The sequence below is a fragment of the Neomonachus schauinslandi genome, chromosome 4, assembly GCF_002201575.2.
Source record: "Neomonachus schauinslandi chromosome 4, ASM220157v2, whole genome shotgun sequence".
Lineage (NCBI taxonomy): Eukaryota > Metazoa > Chordata > Mammalia > Carnivora > Phocidae > Neomonachus > Neomonachus schauinslandi.
In genome coordinates, this window is record NC_058406.1 from 50,143,696 (window position 1) to 50,160,752 (window position 17,057).

A 17,057-nucleotide genomic window follows, 5' to 3' on the forward strand; every position below is an offset into this window, starting at 1 on the left:
CAATGACTCTGATATAGGCTAGTGGAAATGGAAAGGAGGGGATGGATTTGACATATTTTAAAATAGTATCAACAGCATTTAACAAATGACTGGATTTAGTAACATGAGAGACAGGAGATAAAGAAGACTTAGAAACTACTATCTTGGATGATAGGTAGTATTAGTAACCAAATGTGCTATACTAAAGGAAGCATGGGTTTGAGGGTACATTTAGTGTTTGAAGTAGACTATTTAGAAATGAACAGTCTGAATGAAGTAGGCTGTTTAGAACTGATCTGTATTTATTTTCAGAGGTGGCCTTTGAGGCCAAAGGGTAAGGTCATATTGATGGAAAGTATAGGTAGAGAACATCCATCTTTAAGGATATCCTGATAAGGAAGAATTAGTGAATGAAATTAAGAAGGAATAGGCAATATATAGGACAAAAACCCACAATGGTATATTATCATAGAGACCAAAGGAAAGAGATTTTCAGGGAGAGTTTCAGGACAAAATGTCTAATGCTCAAAAGAGGCTGAGTAGGAAATAGCCTCAGTAGAGGCTCTAGGGTTTGTTAATGAGAAATTGCTGATGACTTTTGAGAGAGCAGTTTCACTAGAGTAGTAAAGATAGAAAAGTAACAGTAGCTAACCTACATTTACTGAGTGTGGGTCTGTGTTATGCATTGTTTTTTTTTTTTTTTAAAGATTTTATTTATTTATTTGAGAGAGAGAGTGAGAGAGAGAAAGAGCACAAGAGGGGGGAGCGGGAGGGGGAGAAGCAGACTCCCCGCCGAGCAGGGAGCCCGATGCGGGACTCGATCCCGGGACTCCAGGATCATGACCTGAGCCGAAGGCAGTCGCTTAACCAACTGAGCCACCCAGGCACCCTGCATTGTTTTTTTTTTTTTTTTTTTAAAGATTTTATTTGAGAGAGAGAATGAGATAGAGAGAGAGAGCATGAGAGGGGGGAGGGTCAGAGGGAGAAGCAGACTCCCCACTGAGCAGGGAGCCCAATGTGGAACTCGATCCTGGGACTCCAGGATCATGACCTGAGCTAAAGGCAGTTGCTTAACCAACTGAGCCACCCAGGCGCCCACATTGTTTTGCTTTAAGGAGCTAGGGGGTTATGATATTTGGTAGAGAAGAATTTCTTATTTTTTAAAAAAGATTTTATTTATTTATTTCAGAGAGAGAGAGACTGAGCAAGCATGAGCGGGGGTAGGGGCAGAGGGAGAGAGGCAAACAGACTCCCTGAGCGGGGAGGCTGACACCGGGCTCGATCCCAGGACCCTGAGATCATGACTTGAGCCAAGGTCAGATGCATAACTGACTGAGCCACCCAGGTGCTCCAGAGAAGAACTTCTTTTTTTTTTTTAAAGATTTTATTTATTTATTTATTTGAGAGAGAGAATGAGAGAGAGAGAGCAGGAGAGGGGGGAGGGTCAGAGGGAAAAGCAGACTCCCTTCCAAGCAGGGAGCCCGATGCGGGACTCGATCCTGGGACTCCAGGATCATGACCTGAGCTAAAGGCAGTCGCTTAACCAACTGAGCCACCCAGGCGCCCAAGAGAAGAACTTCTTATATAAAACATAAAATTACAGCCTATACAGGAAAATATTGATCAATTTGACCAAATACAAATTTGGAATATCTACATGACAGAAGACACTATAAACAAAGTTTCATAGCAAGCCAGAGAGAGAAGATATTTGCACACGCTTTTTGATTCTCTTTTTGTGTGTATAAATATCTGTGTGTGTATCACATGATGATCTTTCTCTCCATCTACTTCTTAAACAAAAGGGTAGTCTCCAAAATAATAATGAACTACAAATTAATATGAAGCACATAAACAATCCAAGAAAAAATGAGCCAAGATAATGAACAGGTGCTTTTTAAGTAGAAATTTGAATGGCCAAATATAGGAAAAGGCTATGTTAGTAATAAAGGGAGTTCAAATTAAAATGAGATATTATTCTTAGTCATCAGATTTGCAAAAATTAAAAGGTTTCATGATACCAAATGTTAGCAAGGATGTGAAGAAATAGGAACTCAAGCACTGCTGATGAGAGGGTAAATTGGTACAACCTCTTCATGAAAAATTTGAGAGTACTTAGAAAAATTGAAAATATACACAACTTAGGACCCAGCAACCTTTAAGTATTTACCATAGAGAAGTTCTCTGTATGTGTGGAGAACACGTGTACAAGGATGTTTATTGTAGCTTTATTGAAATAAAAAGTTGGAAACAACTCAAGTATTCAGTAGTAGGAGATTTGATGAATAAGGTTATTCATTTATTCCACAAATATTTATTGAGAGTCTTATAATGTGCCAGGCACTGGAGTTAATACTGAAAGTATGACAGGCACAGTCCTTACTCTCAAGGACCCTACTGTCCAGCAGATGAGAGACATTAAACAAATAAGTACAAAAGTTATCAATCCTATTATGATATTTGTGATAAGCAGAAGTATAGGCTGCTATAAAACTACAGAAGGAGACCAAATTGGAAAGGTTGCTAACAGATGTATTTCAAAGTAGCTTAAACATTAAGGGGATGTATTAACATACACAAGCAGAAGTCCTATGTAGGGATGGCTCTAGGTTGGTTAATTCAGTGCCTCTCTGACATCAAGAACACGTGTTCTAGTCATCTTCTGACTCTGCTAATCTCAGCATGTTGGCCTTATCTTCACCTACCACTCTTTAAAGTAGCAAGTGTTTATTTCAGCACCAAGCTAGGATATATGACTGATATGACAGAATCCAGTGGAAGAAAGACTTTTTCTTCTTTGTATTATTTCTTTATTACAAATATTGAATTTTTATATGTTAATAATTTTATATTAAAACTTTAAAATTTTGATATTATGAATTATTCACACATAGAGAAGATAAAAACCTTGTGTATATACTTTTGAGAGTAACAAAAGTGTACTCAACAAGAAAACTACAATATTGCTTTTATGTATTTAACTTTTAGTTCAAGTATAATTAACACACAGTGTATGTTAGTTTCAGGTATATAATATAATGATTCAACAATTATATCCATTACTCAGTGCTCATCAGAATATGTGTATTCTTTTTTTTTTTTTAAGATTTTATTTATTTATCTGACACAGAGAGAGAGACAGCTAGAGAGGAAACACAAGTTGGGGGAGCGGGAGAGGGAGAAGCAGGCTCCTGGCTGAGCAGGACCCTGGGATCATGACCTGAGCCGAAGGCAGACGCTTAACGACTGAGCCACCCAGGTGCCCCTCAATATGTGTATTCTTGATCCCCTTCGTCTGTTTCACCCATCCCCCACCCACCTCCCCTCTGGTAACCACCAGTTTGTTGTCTATAGTTAAATCTGTTTTTTTGTCTCTTTTATCTTTTGTTCATTTGTTTTGTTTCTTAAATTCCACATATGAGTGAAATCATATGGTATTTGAGTAATTTTTTTATCTTTGTGTGCTTCTTCTACCCAATTATAGCCCTCCCATGCCAAAAAAACCCTGCTATCGCAATGTTACCAATGATTTTGTATTTCTTGTTTCTAATTTTTTGAAAATGGAATCAAACTATATTTTGCTTCTGTTACTTGCTTATGGCTTTCAAAGTTGTGTTTTTAAGAACTATCCATGTTGTTACAGGTAGTTCTAGTTTATTTTTATTGCTGCATAATATTCCACTGTATGAATTACTACAAATTATTCATTCTATTATTGATGGGCATTTGTTTTTAGTTTTTCACCATTATAAAAATGTATATAGTATTTTCTTGCATCATTTATTGATTTTTAATTCAATTCCACTGTGGTCAGACAAAATACTTTCAATATTAATCAATAATAAAATGAGATCTTATTTATTTGAGAGAGAGAGCGAGAGAGTGTGCGCACAAGCAGAGGGGAGGGAGAGGAAGAGGGAGAAGCAGATTCCCCGCTGAGCTGGGAGCCTGATGTGGGGCTCAATCCCAGGACTCTGAGATCATGACCAGAGCCAAAGGCAGATGCTTAACCAACTGAGCCACCCAGTTGCCCCGATAGAACGAGATCTAAAAAATGTTCAAATTTCTGGAAATTAAGTGATACACCTCTATATAACTCATTTCTTCATGCATGCCATTTTTTAGTAAAAGTTATGATTCAAAAAGTTCCGAATTCTGGGATTTTATTTCCATACATTTGGGCATAACCCTGGCAAGATCTAGAGCAACACAGATCCATAAAAACAGTAGACATAGTACAAAAACCAACAGCACACATAGTAAGACCACTTGATGTCTTACTTTCATGCCCTTCCTTATGTTCCACAAAGAGATCCCTAGGCAAAAGTCCATCCCTGAGATGGCTTCAGGTCAGAAAAAGCTTTTATCATTTTCTAGCCTCTGTGCTACCCTCTCTACTTTTTAAAAAGTGTTTTTTCCCTTTTTTCTTTTTTTTTTTTAAAGATTTTAATTATTTGACAGAGACATAGCGAGAGAGGGAACACAAGCAGGGGGAGTGGGAGAGGGAGAAGCAGGCCTCCCGCCGAGCAGGGAGCCTGATGCGGGGCTTGATCCCAGGACCCCAGGATCATGACCTGAGCCAAAGGCAGACACTTAATGACTGAGCCACCCAGGTGCCCCTCTCTTTTTTCCATGTACTATTTTCACCCTAAGGCTAGAGATTGTCTATAGATGCTCCTCAACCCAAAAATTAGGAAAGAGAGAGCCTCATCTCTGTTCAATTTACGTTAAATAATTTTGGCCCCTATGATAGAACTGGTATGCCAGAGATAGCCTCAAATTTAAGTTTTTTCCTTAACAGTCTCTGGGCCCATCATGTCCTGAATCATCTAAGAGAAAACCTAGAAAAATCCTGGCCAGATGGGGGCATGGTGTCTGTGAAAAGATTAAGCTTACTTAGAATGAAATAAAATCCTTAATTGCTTCTCTCACAGATAATCTGTAAAATTAAATTTTGGTATTTCGTCAAGATAATACTAACTGGTAGGACCATTTGGATTTATATACTACAAATATTTTTTGGTAGTGTATTTTATTTATCTATCTATCTATCTATCTAAGCCACCCAGGAACCCTTATATTACAAATATTGACATAACAATGCACAACAGGGTATCTTACACTGGGAAGGAAGAATTGTGTAATATAAAATGAAGAGTTTGTAGCTCAGGAAAGGTAGCAAGATGAATTTAAAAGCTTGAAAGATCACGCCAGATTTAGCCTGGTTAAAATAATCTAATTTTTTGCAAATGTGTCCTAATATTAGTAGAAATAAAATAATAGAAGGCAGATTATCAAGTTTAAGAATCTTATACTTATTGTGGCACCTGGGGGGCTCAGTTGGTTAAGCTCCTGTCTTCGACTCAGGTCATGATCCCGAGGTCCTGGGATTGAGCCCCACATCTGGTTCCCTGCTCAGCGAGGAGTCTGCTTCTCCCTCTCCCTCTGGCCCTCCCCACTGCTCGTGCTCACACGCTCTCTCTTTCAAGTAAGTCAATGAAATCTTTAAAAAAAGAATCTTATACTTATTTATCATTATGAATAAATTCACTGTAGATGACTCAGAGGCTGGTAGGATGAAACTGCTACTTCCTAAGCACTTAAGATTTTTTTCTTTATCACCAGTTTGGAAAAATTTGATTATGATATGCACTGGTGTAGTTTTGTTCATGTTTCTTGTGCTTAGGTTTTGTTGAACTTCTTGGAACTGTTGATTCATAGTTTTCATCAAATTTGAATTTTTTAAAAAAGATTTTATTTATTTGAGAGAGAGAGAGAATGAGCAAGGGAGTGGCAGAGGGAGAAGCAGGAGAAGCAGACTCCCCGTTGAGCAGGGAGCCTGATGTGGGGCTCGATCACACGACCCCAGGGTCATGACCGGAGCTGAAAGCAGATGCTTAACTGACTGAGCCACCCAGGCGCCCCTCAAATTTGAAATTTTTTCATTTTGTCTTCAAATATTTTTTCTTTCCTTCCTTTTCTTCTCTCTCCTGGGTCTCCAATTATACGTATATTTTCATGGATGAAATTCTGCCACAGCTCACTGATGGTTGTTTATTTTATTTTTAAAAAAAGATTTTATTTATTTTAGAGAGAGAGTGCGAGTGGGGGGAGGGGAAGAGGGAGAAGGAGAGAGAAAACTCAAGCAGACTCAGCGATGAGCACAGAGCCCGACTTGGGACTTGATCCCATGACCCTGAGATCATGACCTGAGCCGAAATCAGGAGTTGGACCCTTAACTGACTGAGCCACCTAGGCGCTCCTGCTGGTCCTTTATTTTTAAAAAATTATTTTTCCATAAAAAAAAAAATAAGAAAAATAAAAAATTATTTTTCCTCTCTGTGTTTTATTTTGGATCATTCTTAATTGCTGTGTCCTCAAGTTCACCAGTCTTTCAGTCTTTTCCTTAGCAATGTCTAATCTGCCATGAATCCCAGTCATATATTTTTCATCTTGGACATTGTAGTTTATATATCTAGAAGTTCCATTTTTTTTGTCTTCCTTTTCTCTAGTTACCTTTTGGAACATATATAAAATAGTTGTAATAACTTTTTTAATGTCCCTGTTTGCCAATTCTAACATTTGTATTAGTTCTGGTTCAGTTTTTATTGATTGAGTATTCTCCTTTTGGCTTGTGTTTTCCTGTCACTTTGCATGCTTAGTAATCCTTGACTGATTGCCAGACATTGTATTATTTGCCTTGTTGGGTGCTGGATATTTTTGTATTCCTTCCAGTATTGCATTGTGTGCATGTGCCAAACTTTATCTGTTTTACTCTTGGGGGGTATTTGGGTAATTTTCAATTTTTGGCAATTGTTAAGAATGCTGCCGTGAATATTCTAGTACATGTGCTTTGGTGAATGAGCACGTGTATGGATTTTCATTCAGTATGTATACCTGGGAATGTAATTGCTGGATCATAGGGTATTCATATGGTCAGCCTCAGTAGGTACTACCAAATACTTTTATAAAGTAGATGTGCCAATTGGTATTCCTACTAGGTGTTTGTAATAATTCTACTTGCCTTATGTCACCATTACTTGATATTTTTCTTTTTTATTAGAGCTACATTTTGATTTTATGTTTTTTAAGATTTTATTTATTTATTTGACAGAGAGAGACACAGCGAGAGAGGGAACACAAGCAGGGGGAGCGGGAGGGGGAGAAGCAGGCTTCCCGCCAAGCAGGAAGCCCGATGCAGGGCTCGATCCCAGGACCCTGGGATCCTGACCTGAGCCGAAGGCAGACACTCAACGACTGAGCCACCCAGGCGCCCCTACATTTTGATTTTAATTTGCATTTATCTGATAACCAATGGAATGAGCATATTTTCATAAACATTTTTCCATTTGGATATATCTTCTATTAGATTATCTTTTTCTTGTTCATTCATTCCTAAGTTTTCTTTATATTTTCTAGATATGAATCCTTTTTTGAATTTATCTATAGGAAATGTCTTCTTCTAATCTATTATTTTTTCATTCATTTAATGTTATCTTTGGAAGAAAAGTAGTTCTTAATTTTAATATAGTCTGGTTAACTATTTTACCTCCTTAAATAGTTACTACTATTGTGTTCTGTTTAATAAATCCTTGCTTAGTTTAGGACAAGATGTTCTCTCTAGTATTTTGAAGCTGTCATTTCTTTGTTCTCGCTGTTTTTTTTTTTTTTTAAGATTTTATTTATTTATTTGACAGAGAGACACAGCGAGAGAGGGAACACAAGCAGGGGAAGTGGGAGAGGGAGAAGCAGGCTTCCTGCTGAGCAGGGAGCCTGATGCAGGGCTCGATCCCAGGACCCTGGGACCGTGACCTGAGCTGAAGGCAGATACTTAACGACTGAGCCACCCAGGTGCCCCTCTCTGGTTGTTTTTCAGATCATTTCTTTGTCTTTTGTGTGAACTTTATTTTACTCTACTTGGAATTCATATCTTTCTTAAAATCTGAAATATTTTCAACCACTTTTAATTTATATCTATTCCCCATTCTTCCCATTCTTTCCAGCATCTCTGATAAATCTTTGTTAGATTTTTTTTCGTGTCTCTGAAATTCTTTGGTTTTTCACATATTCTATTACTTTGTCTCTCTGTGCTGTATTCTGAGTAACTTTAGCTTTTAAATTATCTCCTAAGTGGTGTATAATTTTCTGTTTAATCTTACACCAAATTTCTTTTTAAAAAAAAAATTTTTTTTATTCTTATGTTAATCCCCTATATTATTACATCATTAGTTTTAGATGTAGTGTTCCATGATTCATTGTTTGTGCATAACACCCAGTGCTCCATGCAGAATGTGCCCTCCTCAATACCCACCACCAGGCTAACCCATCCTCCCACCCAATCTTACACCAAATTTCTATTTTAGTTATTATATTTTTCATTTCTAGCAGTTCCATTTGGTTTTCTTTTCTATGTGCCTGGTCAATTTTAATAGTCTGTTTTTTTTGTTATTTGTCTAACCTTCAGTACCCTTCTATTTTTTAAACATATGCATACTTACTTTATCCTGTATCTGATAATTACAAGAGCTGTAGTCTTTGAGGGCTCATTTTATAATTTGTTTACTTGTAATTACTTCTCATAATAGCTTGTTTAATTGTGATAGTCAGCCTTGATTGAACCCTCAATGTTTTTTTGTTTTTTTTTTTTTTAAGATTTTTTATTTATTTATTTGAGACAGAGAGAATGAGAGAGACAGAGAGCACATGAGAGTGGGGAGGGTCAGAGGGAGAAGCAGGCTCCCCGCGGAGCAGGGAGCCCGATGCGGGACTTGATCCCGGGACTCCGGGATCATGACCTGAGCCGAAGGCAGTCGCTTAACCAACTGAGCCACCCAGGCACCCTGAACCCTCAATGTTAATAGCAGTTCTCTTCTGTTTCCTTTATCAGCTTTCATTTCATTCTTTGTTGTGGTTCTTTGTGACTTCCCATGCTTCGTAAAGCTCTGATCTCACATTTCTCCCTTCATAAAAAACAAAAGCAAAGCAAAAAAAAAATTCAAAACCCTCTTCCTTTGGTTCCATTTATCTTACATTCACCTGACAACTGTTTATTGCACATCTACTATGAACTGAATGAATTCTGTGCTAAGTGCTGAAGCTTTAGGGGTGCAGAAGAAAACATTCCCTCTCTTCTAGTGTACTTGAAGTTTGGAAGGGAGGCAGATGTAGATAAATATTATAGATATAATTAATTAAGATTGTGAAAAGAAAAGTCAGTCAAAGAATGGGATAGCAGGGGCAGTATTAGTATAGTGGAAAGTCAAGAGGACAATAAAGTTCATTTAGTACTAGCAATTTTCCAATAATATTTAGAGTAAATTCTTTTTGGTGGGGAGGGGCAGAGGGAGAGAGAGAATCCTAAGCAGGCTCCACACCCAGCCCAGAGCCCGATGCAGGGTCCATCTCCTGACCCCGAGATCATGACGTGAGCCAAAATCAAGAGTCAGAGGCTTAACCAACTGAGCCACCCAGGTCCCTGTAAATTTTATATTTGGAGTAAATTTAGAGTAAGCATTTAGAGTAAATTTAGAGTAATTTTAGAGACTAGATCTTAAAAGGATAAAGAATTAATCACTTTGTCAAGGTAGGAGATTAGGAACTATATGTTTGGCAAGACACAGGATGAGGTGCGAGAGTTATGTACTATTGTATCAAATTTCAAACAAATTTAAATGTCTCTGAAGTAGAAATTTTGGACATATTTGTAGGGCCATGTTCAATTTCTAGGCATTTTTATTTGTAATTAACTTCAAATATTGAGAGAAATTCATCGATAATGGGGGCTCGGCAGCCATTCTTTTTATTGTCATTGAAACTGTATGCCACAAGTTAGCTCTATAAGCTGAATATTACGAAGTTTAGGGGATTGTAATTTTTTCAGAATGAACTTGAGGAAGGATAGGTGCAGCAAGGATAAAGAATAAAAGCATGATAAAACTGCTTTAACATCCTGCAGAAGGGCATTGGAAATTGAACTCCTTGGAATTGAAAGTTGTAGGCAGATTTATCTGTCCACCTGTCCACCCACCCAGACCAAGCAACATTTATTAGGATCTACTTGTTTTAGGCACTGTGCTATATGCTGAGGTTGTAAAGGTGACTAAGATATTTTCTCTAGGAGTAATCAAGCAATGTCCGTTCATTTTGAGAGAGTAATCAAGGAATGTTAGTTCATTTGAGCCCCAGTATTTTGTAAATTATTGGGCAAACAGTGACCACAATTTTCACACAGAAATTGTATTACAGATAGTCAATTTGAAAAAGCTTTTTAAAATGATATATGTGGGTGGGAGCAGTTTTTAAAAAAATGTATTCAGCATGAAAGGGTAACTATATATTTAGGAATTTTATATTCTTACTCTTCAGCTTCTTAGTTTTGATTTTATAATTTGAGTATAAATATTCATGACAATAAATACAATGTGCACATTTTATTTGATTTTTAGAACTAGTTTATGTGATTACGTTCAGTTTTACATATTGACAAATCATATTTTATTTGCAAACCTCATTTTAGAGAGCACTAATATGTATATCCTGAGCCAAATGAGGCAAAAAGAAAAGGTATTTTTATGTTATCCCCTCATAAAAGAGTTGATTGTATTTGGAATATAGGATATTATTATTAACAGTATTACTGATGAAACCTTTTATTAGCTAGTTCAAGAGTGTACAAAACATTTCAGCATCCATTCTCATTTGATTTTCATAATAGCCTGATTAGGCAGAATAACATTTATCTTCATTTAAATTGAAAAAAAGTGTTAGAAAAACTGTAATATACTTCATATCTTATGGACAGTAATGGGAACATAATACCATTATTGATGTTTCTTTGCATATATTTAGACTATAGTTTATATTTTTATTTTGTAGATGAAAATAAACTGTTACCTGCAAGATCAGGATGTACAATAGAAGATCATGTAATTGCAGGAAACGTAGAAGAATTTCGTAAAGATTTCATTTCAAGAATATGGTTGACCTACAGGGAAGAATTTCCTCAAATAGAAGGCTCAGCTTTAACAACAGACTGTGGTTGGGGCTGTACATTAAGAACTGGCCAGATGCTGTTGGCTCAAGGACTCATACTACACTTCCTTGGTAGAGGTAAACCAAATCTCTGTTTTTGGGGGGGGATTTTTGTTTTGTTCTTTGTTTTGGGGAGGCAGGGACAGAGAGAGAGGGAGAGAGAGAATCTTAAGCAGGTTCCATGCCCAGCGCAGAGCCTGACGTGGGGCTCAATCTCAGAACCCTGAGATCATGACCTGAGCCAAAATCAAGAGTCAGAGGCTTAACCGACTGAGCCACCCAGGGGCAACCTGCTTGTTTTTTTAAATTTGAACTCCAGCTTGCAAACTGTGTAAAATTTCTTATGGTTAGTTTCTTGGCTTCCTGATGTCTTCTAAAAGTTGTAACTAATCTAGCATATTCCATATTTATTGAACTAGGCTAGGTATGACTTACATGTAAGTATAAATTTTTAGTAGCCTTTGGATTTTTTGTTGTTGTTGTTATTATTTAGTTCTTTTTGATTGAATTATCTGGATTATCTCCAGTTCAGTAAATCTTGAGCAGGTCAATGGCAGTGACTTTGAGCAGATAGCTGATATTTTTATATTATTTAAATCTTAAGAAATTTAAACCGCTTTCTTTATTTTCTCTCTGTATATCAATAATGCTTTAAAATGTTTTTATCTTTACAAATATGATTATAATCAGTTAACTTGATTAGGCATATTCTTAATAAGGTTATCATGCTTAGTCTTTTAAGACTTTCAAAAATGTCATTGATACTTCTTACATATATCTATTTTTAAAAAAGAAAAACCTTTCTTACCATTTTTAATAATTTGTACATTTGTAGGAAGATTTTAGTTTAGTATTTTAGGCTATCATATATGGTTATTACTAAGTATTATCATATTTTTAGAGTGTTAGATAATTTTCCTGCAATGCATGGCAAATATTTGGTAACCTTTCTATAGGGATTATTGATGAGATTATTTAGAGAGAATGTTTATTCAAGAGTGGTATGGATAATACAAAGAAAAAGAATTTTTAAACTTTCTCTGGGATGATTTATTTATAGTCTTGTGCAATCACGGGCAAGAATTGGGATTTTTTTTTTTTTTAAGATTTTATTTATTTATTTGACAGAAAGAGACACAGTGAGAGCAGGATCACAAGCAGGGGGAGAGTTAGAGGGAGAAACAGGCTTCCCGCAGAGCAGGGAGCCCGATGCGGGGCTCGATCCCAGGACCCTGGGATCATGACCTGAGCCGAAGGCAGACGCTTAACGACTGAGCCACCCAGGCGCCCCAAGAATTGGGATTTTTTTATAGTCCTAACTAGTTCTCTGAATCTATGATTCATTTTGTTAACTTAAAGTTACATGTGTGCTTGGAACTGCCTTGTCATAAAAACTGTTAAGTAGTGAATATAGTTGGTTTTGGGGGTATCTTTGATCTTTAATGACTTCTATTTATTAACTTCTCATTTACTAGAGAATTGATATTACTCCCTAAACAATGATTATTTTGAAAGGATTGTTTGAGAAAAGAACAAAGAAAAGAAATTTAAAATTTTCATGGTTAAGACTTCTATTTTAACATATAATCAGAGCAAAATCTACTTTCTGAAGTTATTCTCTCATTAATGTTAGTGAATATGTTTATTGTGCGTTTGGGTAGTCAAGATTGGATGTCTGATAAATAGTACTGGTAAGGGAGTATAGAAGTCCTCATTCCATTTCAGCACTGTCAAAGAAAAGAAAAGAAAGAAAAGCATTTTCCGGAGTTGTTTATTTGTACCTGAGTTTACTATTTTTTTAAAAATTATTTCTCAATATTATTTTTTAAATTTTATCTCAAAGCTTTATTGAGATATAATTTACATAATATAAATTCACTCATTTAAAGTGAACAATTCAGTGGTTTTGGCATGTTGCCAGGGTTCTGCAACCATCACCATCACCTAATTTTAGGACATTTTCATCATCCCCAAAAGAAACCTCATACCCTTTGGCAGTCACTCCCAATACCCTGCTTGCCATAGGCAACCATTAATCTACTTTCTGTCTCTGTAAATTTGCCTACTTCTGAGTTTACTATTTTAGTTTAGTAACCTGTATGACTTTAAATGCTATCTACTTATCTTAGTAGAATTGTTAAAATCTATTAAAAGATCTGAACACCTTGCTTTGGAACTACTATAGCTTGGACCTGGCCTGATGCTTTGAACATTGAAAATTCAGACTCTGAATCATGGACTTCCAACACTGTAAAAAAATTTACTGCATCATTTGAAGCATCACTTTCAGGGGAAAGAGAACTCAAAACCCCAACAGTTTCTCAGAAGAAAACAATCAGGAGATATTCTGATGATCATGAAATGAGAAATGAAATATATCACAGGAAAATCATCTCTTGGTTTGGTGATTCCCCTTTGGCTCTCTTTGGTTTACATCAACTAATAGAATATGGAAAGAAGTCTGGGAAAAAAGCCGGAGATTGGTATGGACCAGCTGTGGTTGCTCATATTTTAAGGTAAAATTGTATTAAAATCTTTCATCTTACGACAGAGGTCCTTAGGCTCAGAGATACTGATTTTTGCAGTGCATATATGTAATTGGAACTTTTAAAGTCTTACTGTTTGAGAATATTCATAAGGAAGCATTCATTTGCTAAAAACAAGACATTGCAACTCTAGTTACATTTAATATATCTGTGACAAATTTTTCCTTTTTTGTTCATGGGGATAGATATCCAGGGTCTCTTTCTAACCAGATTTTCATTAGACTACCTTATTGGAATGTTCTAAAAACTAACAACTCTTTCAACCTTGGAACATGCGTAACATTATAGTTTTTTTTTTTTTTTAATAGTGTAACCTGGGGCCTGTAATGTACTGATAGTGTAATGAAATGTCAAGAGCTAAAATTGATGTTTTCAGCATTTCTTTGCACACATCAAATTCTTGTGAATTGTAAATGTATGGGACTATTAATATTATAATTATATCATAGTAAAATAAAGGGTCTGTGACATTCAGAGTAGTTAGAAAAAAGTCGAAAGTCAAATCTCACTGTACCTCAGCCTTTTATGTGCCATTTGGATACTGCTTAATTTAAAAAAAAATTTATCTTATTTGTTGTGTGTCCCATTGTTGTAAATGGAATCATTAATATGTCACCCAAATATAGTATGTTATAGTAAGTTTACTCCATTTAAAATAATATATAAATTAGAAATTATTATAAATTTTTTTGCGTATTAGCTGGCTTTTATATTTTATAGGCCAGATGCTTACAAATGGAAATCTATTTGTCTAATGTTATTAAATGGATTGTTAATAATAATATCAAGTCCTGCTTGGTATGATATTTATAAAAGCATAATTATAAAAGCTTAGTTTCTACTCTTCAAGGTATTATGTTCTATACCCCAGGGATCAGAACACTTTTTTTGTAAAAGGCCTCATGGTAAATATTTTAGGCTTTACAGGCTATAAAGAGCTCTGTTGACCATTTTTCTTTTCTTTTTTTGTTTTACAACCCTTCAAAACTGTAAAAGCCATTCTTAGCTTGCAGGTTGTACAAAAATAGGCCACAGGTTGTATTTGGCCTATGGGCCATAGTTTGCCAATCCCTCTTCTAAATTAACACATACAAACATAAATAATAAGTCATGTGAAATTAAAAAATTATAAAGATACAGTTAAATAAAAATATTTCTATTTCTCTAATTTGTGTAATTTCTTTTTACAGATACTGTGACTTTTTTCAAATCATTTGCACCATTGAGAACATTCTATTCATTCAGAAATATTTTTCAACTTGCAGTTTTACTTATAGAATTCTACGACTCAAAATTAGGAAATTCATTTGTTCAGGTTACATAGGTTTTTGAGTGAAGGGGGAAAAAAGTCATGCATTTATTTATTTATTTATTTTAAACATTTATTTATTTATTTGAGAGAGAGTGAGTGGGAGGAGGGGAGAGGCAGAGGGAGAGAGAGAGAAAAAATCTCCAGCAGACTCCCTGCTGAGCATGCAGCACATCTGGGGCTTGATCTCATGACCCTGAGATCATGACCTGAGCCGAAATTGAGTCCAAGGCTTTACCAGCTGAGCCACCCAGCCACCCTATAACTTACAGTTTAATGTTCTTTGAGTAATTTATTTTTAAAAAGATTTTATTTATTTATTTGACAGAGAGAGAGAGCAAGCACAAGCAGGGGGAGCGGCAGGCAGAGGGGGAGGGAGAAGCAGGTTTCCCGTGGAGCAGGGAGCCCGATGCGGGGCTCGATCCCAGGACCTTGGGATCATGACCTGAGCCACCTAGGCACCCCTTTTTTGAGTAATTTAGTGTAATACTCTACTTAGAAAGGATTGACCAGATTTTGATACCATTCAGATAATAGTTTTGAAAGCAGACACTATAGGTTAAATAAGTGAAAAAAAAAAAAGATGGCTTTCTTTCCCCTTAAATCTTTTATTTATTTATTTATTTTATTTATTATTTTTTTAAAGATTTTATTTATTTATTTGACAGAGAAAGACACAGCGAGAGAGGGAACACAAATGGGGAGTGGGAGAGGGAGAAGCAGACTCCCTGCCGAGCAGGGAGCCCCATGCGGGACTCGATCCCGGGACTCCAGGATCATGACCCGAGCCGAAGGCAGTCGCTTAACCAACTGAGCCACCCAGGCGCCCAAATCTTTATTTTTTAAAAAATTTTTTAAAAAGATTTTATTTATTTATTTGACAGAGAGAGACACAGCGAGAGAGGGAACACAAGCAGGGGGAGTGGGAGAGGGAGAAGCAGGCTTCCCGCTGAGCAGGGAGCCCAGTGCGGGGCTCGATCCCAGGACCCCGGGATCATGACCTGAGCCGAAGGCAGATGCTTAACGACTGAGTCACCCAGGCGCCCCTCCCCTTAAATCTTTAATTATTAACTGGAAATGTTAGGCTTTTAAAGGATGATACATGTTGTTTTTTTAGAAAAGCAGTTGAAGAAGCAAGACACCCTGATTTACAAGGAATAACTATTTATGTTGCACAAGACTGTACAGGTGAGGAATGTATATAATTCTAATTTTTATCTGATTATTTGGTTATACTTTTTTACTTAGATTTAATTGGCAGATGACATATTAGTTTCAGGTGTACCTTATAATGACTTAATATTTGTATATATTGTGAAATGATCACCACAGTAAGTCTGATTAACATCTGTCACCATACATAGTAACAAAAATCTTTTTTTTTTTTAAACTTTTTTTTTTTTTTTTAAAGATTTTATTTATTTGACAGAGTCACAGTGAGAGAGGGAACACAAGCAGGGGGAATAGGAGAGGGAGAAGCAGGCTTCCCGCGGAGCACGGAGCCTGATGCGGGGCTTGATCCCAGGATCCTGGGATCATGACCTGAGCTTAACGACTGAACCACCCAGGCGCCCCACAAAAATCTTTTTTTTGTGATAAAAACTTTTAAGATCTACTCTCATAGCAATTTTTTAAAAAATATTTTATTTGAGAGAGAGCACAAATGGGAGGGGCAGAGGGAGAAGGAGAGGGACAAGGACAAGTAGACTCTACACTGAGCAGGGAGCCAGATATGGGGCTTGATCCCAGGACCCCAGGATCACCACCTGAAACCTGAGACCAAAGGCAGACGCCCAACCGGTTGAGCCACCCACGTGCCCCCTTAGCAACTTTCAAATATAACAACATAATATTATGAACTGTAGTCCCATGCTGTATGTTACATTCTCATGACTTACTTGTTTTGTAGCTGGAAGTTTGTATCTTTTTTTTTTTTTAAAGATTTTATTTATTTATTTGACAGAGAGAGATAGTGAGAGAGGGAACACAAGCAGGGGGAGTGGGAGAGGAAGAAGCAGGCTTCCCGCCGAGCAGGGAGCCTGATGCGGGGCTCGATCCCAGGACCCTGGGATCATGACCTGAGCAGAAGGCAGATGCTTAACAACTGAGCCACCCAGGCGCCCCTGGAAGTTTGTATCTTTTGACCCCCTTTATCCACTTCACCCTCTTCCCCACCCCCTGCCTCTGGAAAC

The 17,057-nt window shown here is 36.7% G+C and overlaps 1 protein-coding gene across 2 annotated transcripts in view; it reads left to right on the plus strand.

Moving 5' to 3' along the window:
• The window catches only part of ATG4C (autophagy related 4C cysteine peptidase), an 87,554-nt gene that overhangs the window by 36,344 nt on the left and 34,153 nt on the right, over window positions 1-17,057 (plus strand). For both annotated transcript variants that reach the window (XM_021679951.1, XM_021679950.1), the window contains 3 exons: window positions 10,855-11,088; window positions 13,196-13,526; window positions 15,983-16,053. In XM_021679951.1, the coding sequence (XP_021535626.1) occupies window positions 10,855-11,088; window positions 13,196-13,526; window positions 15,983-16,053 (636 nt within the window). The remainder of the gene's footprint in view (window positions 1-10,854; window positions 11,089-13,195; window positions 13,527-15,982; window positions 16,054-17,057) is intronic.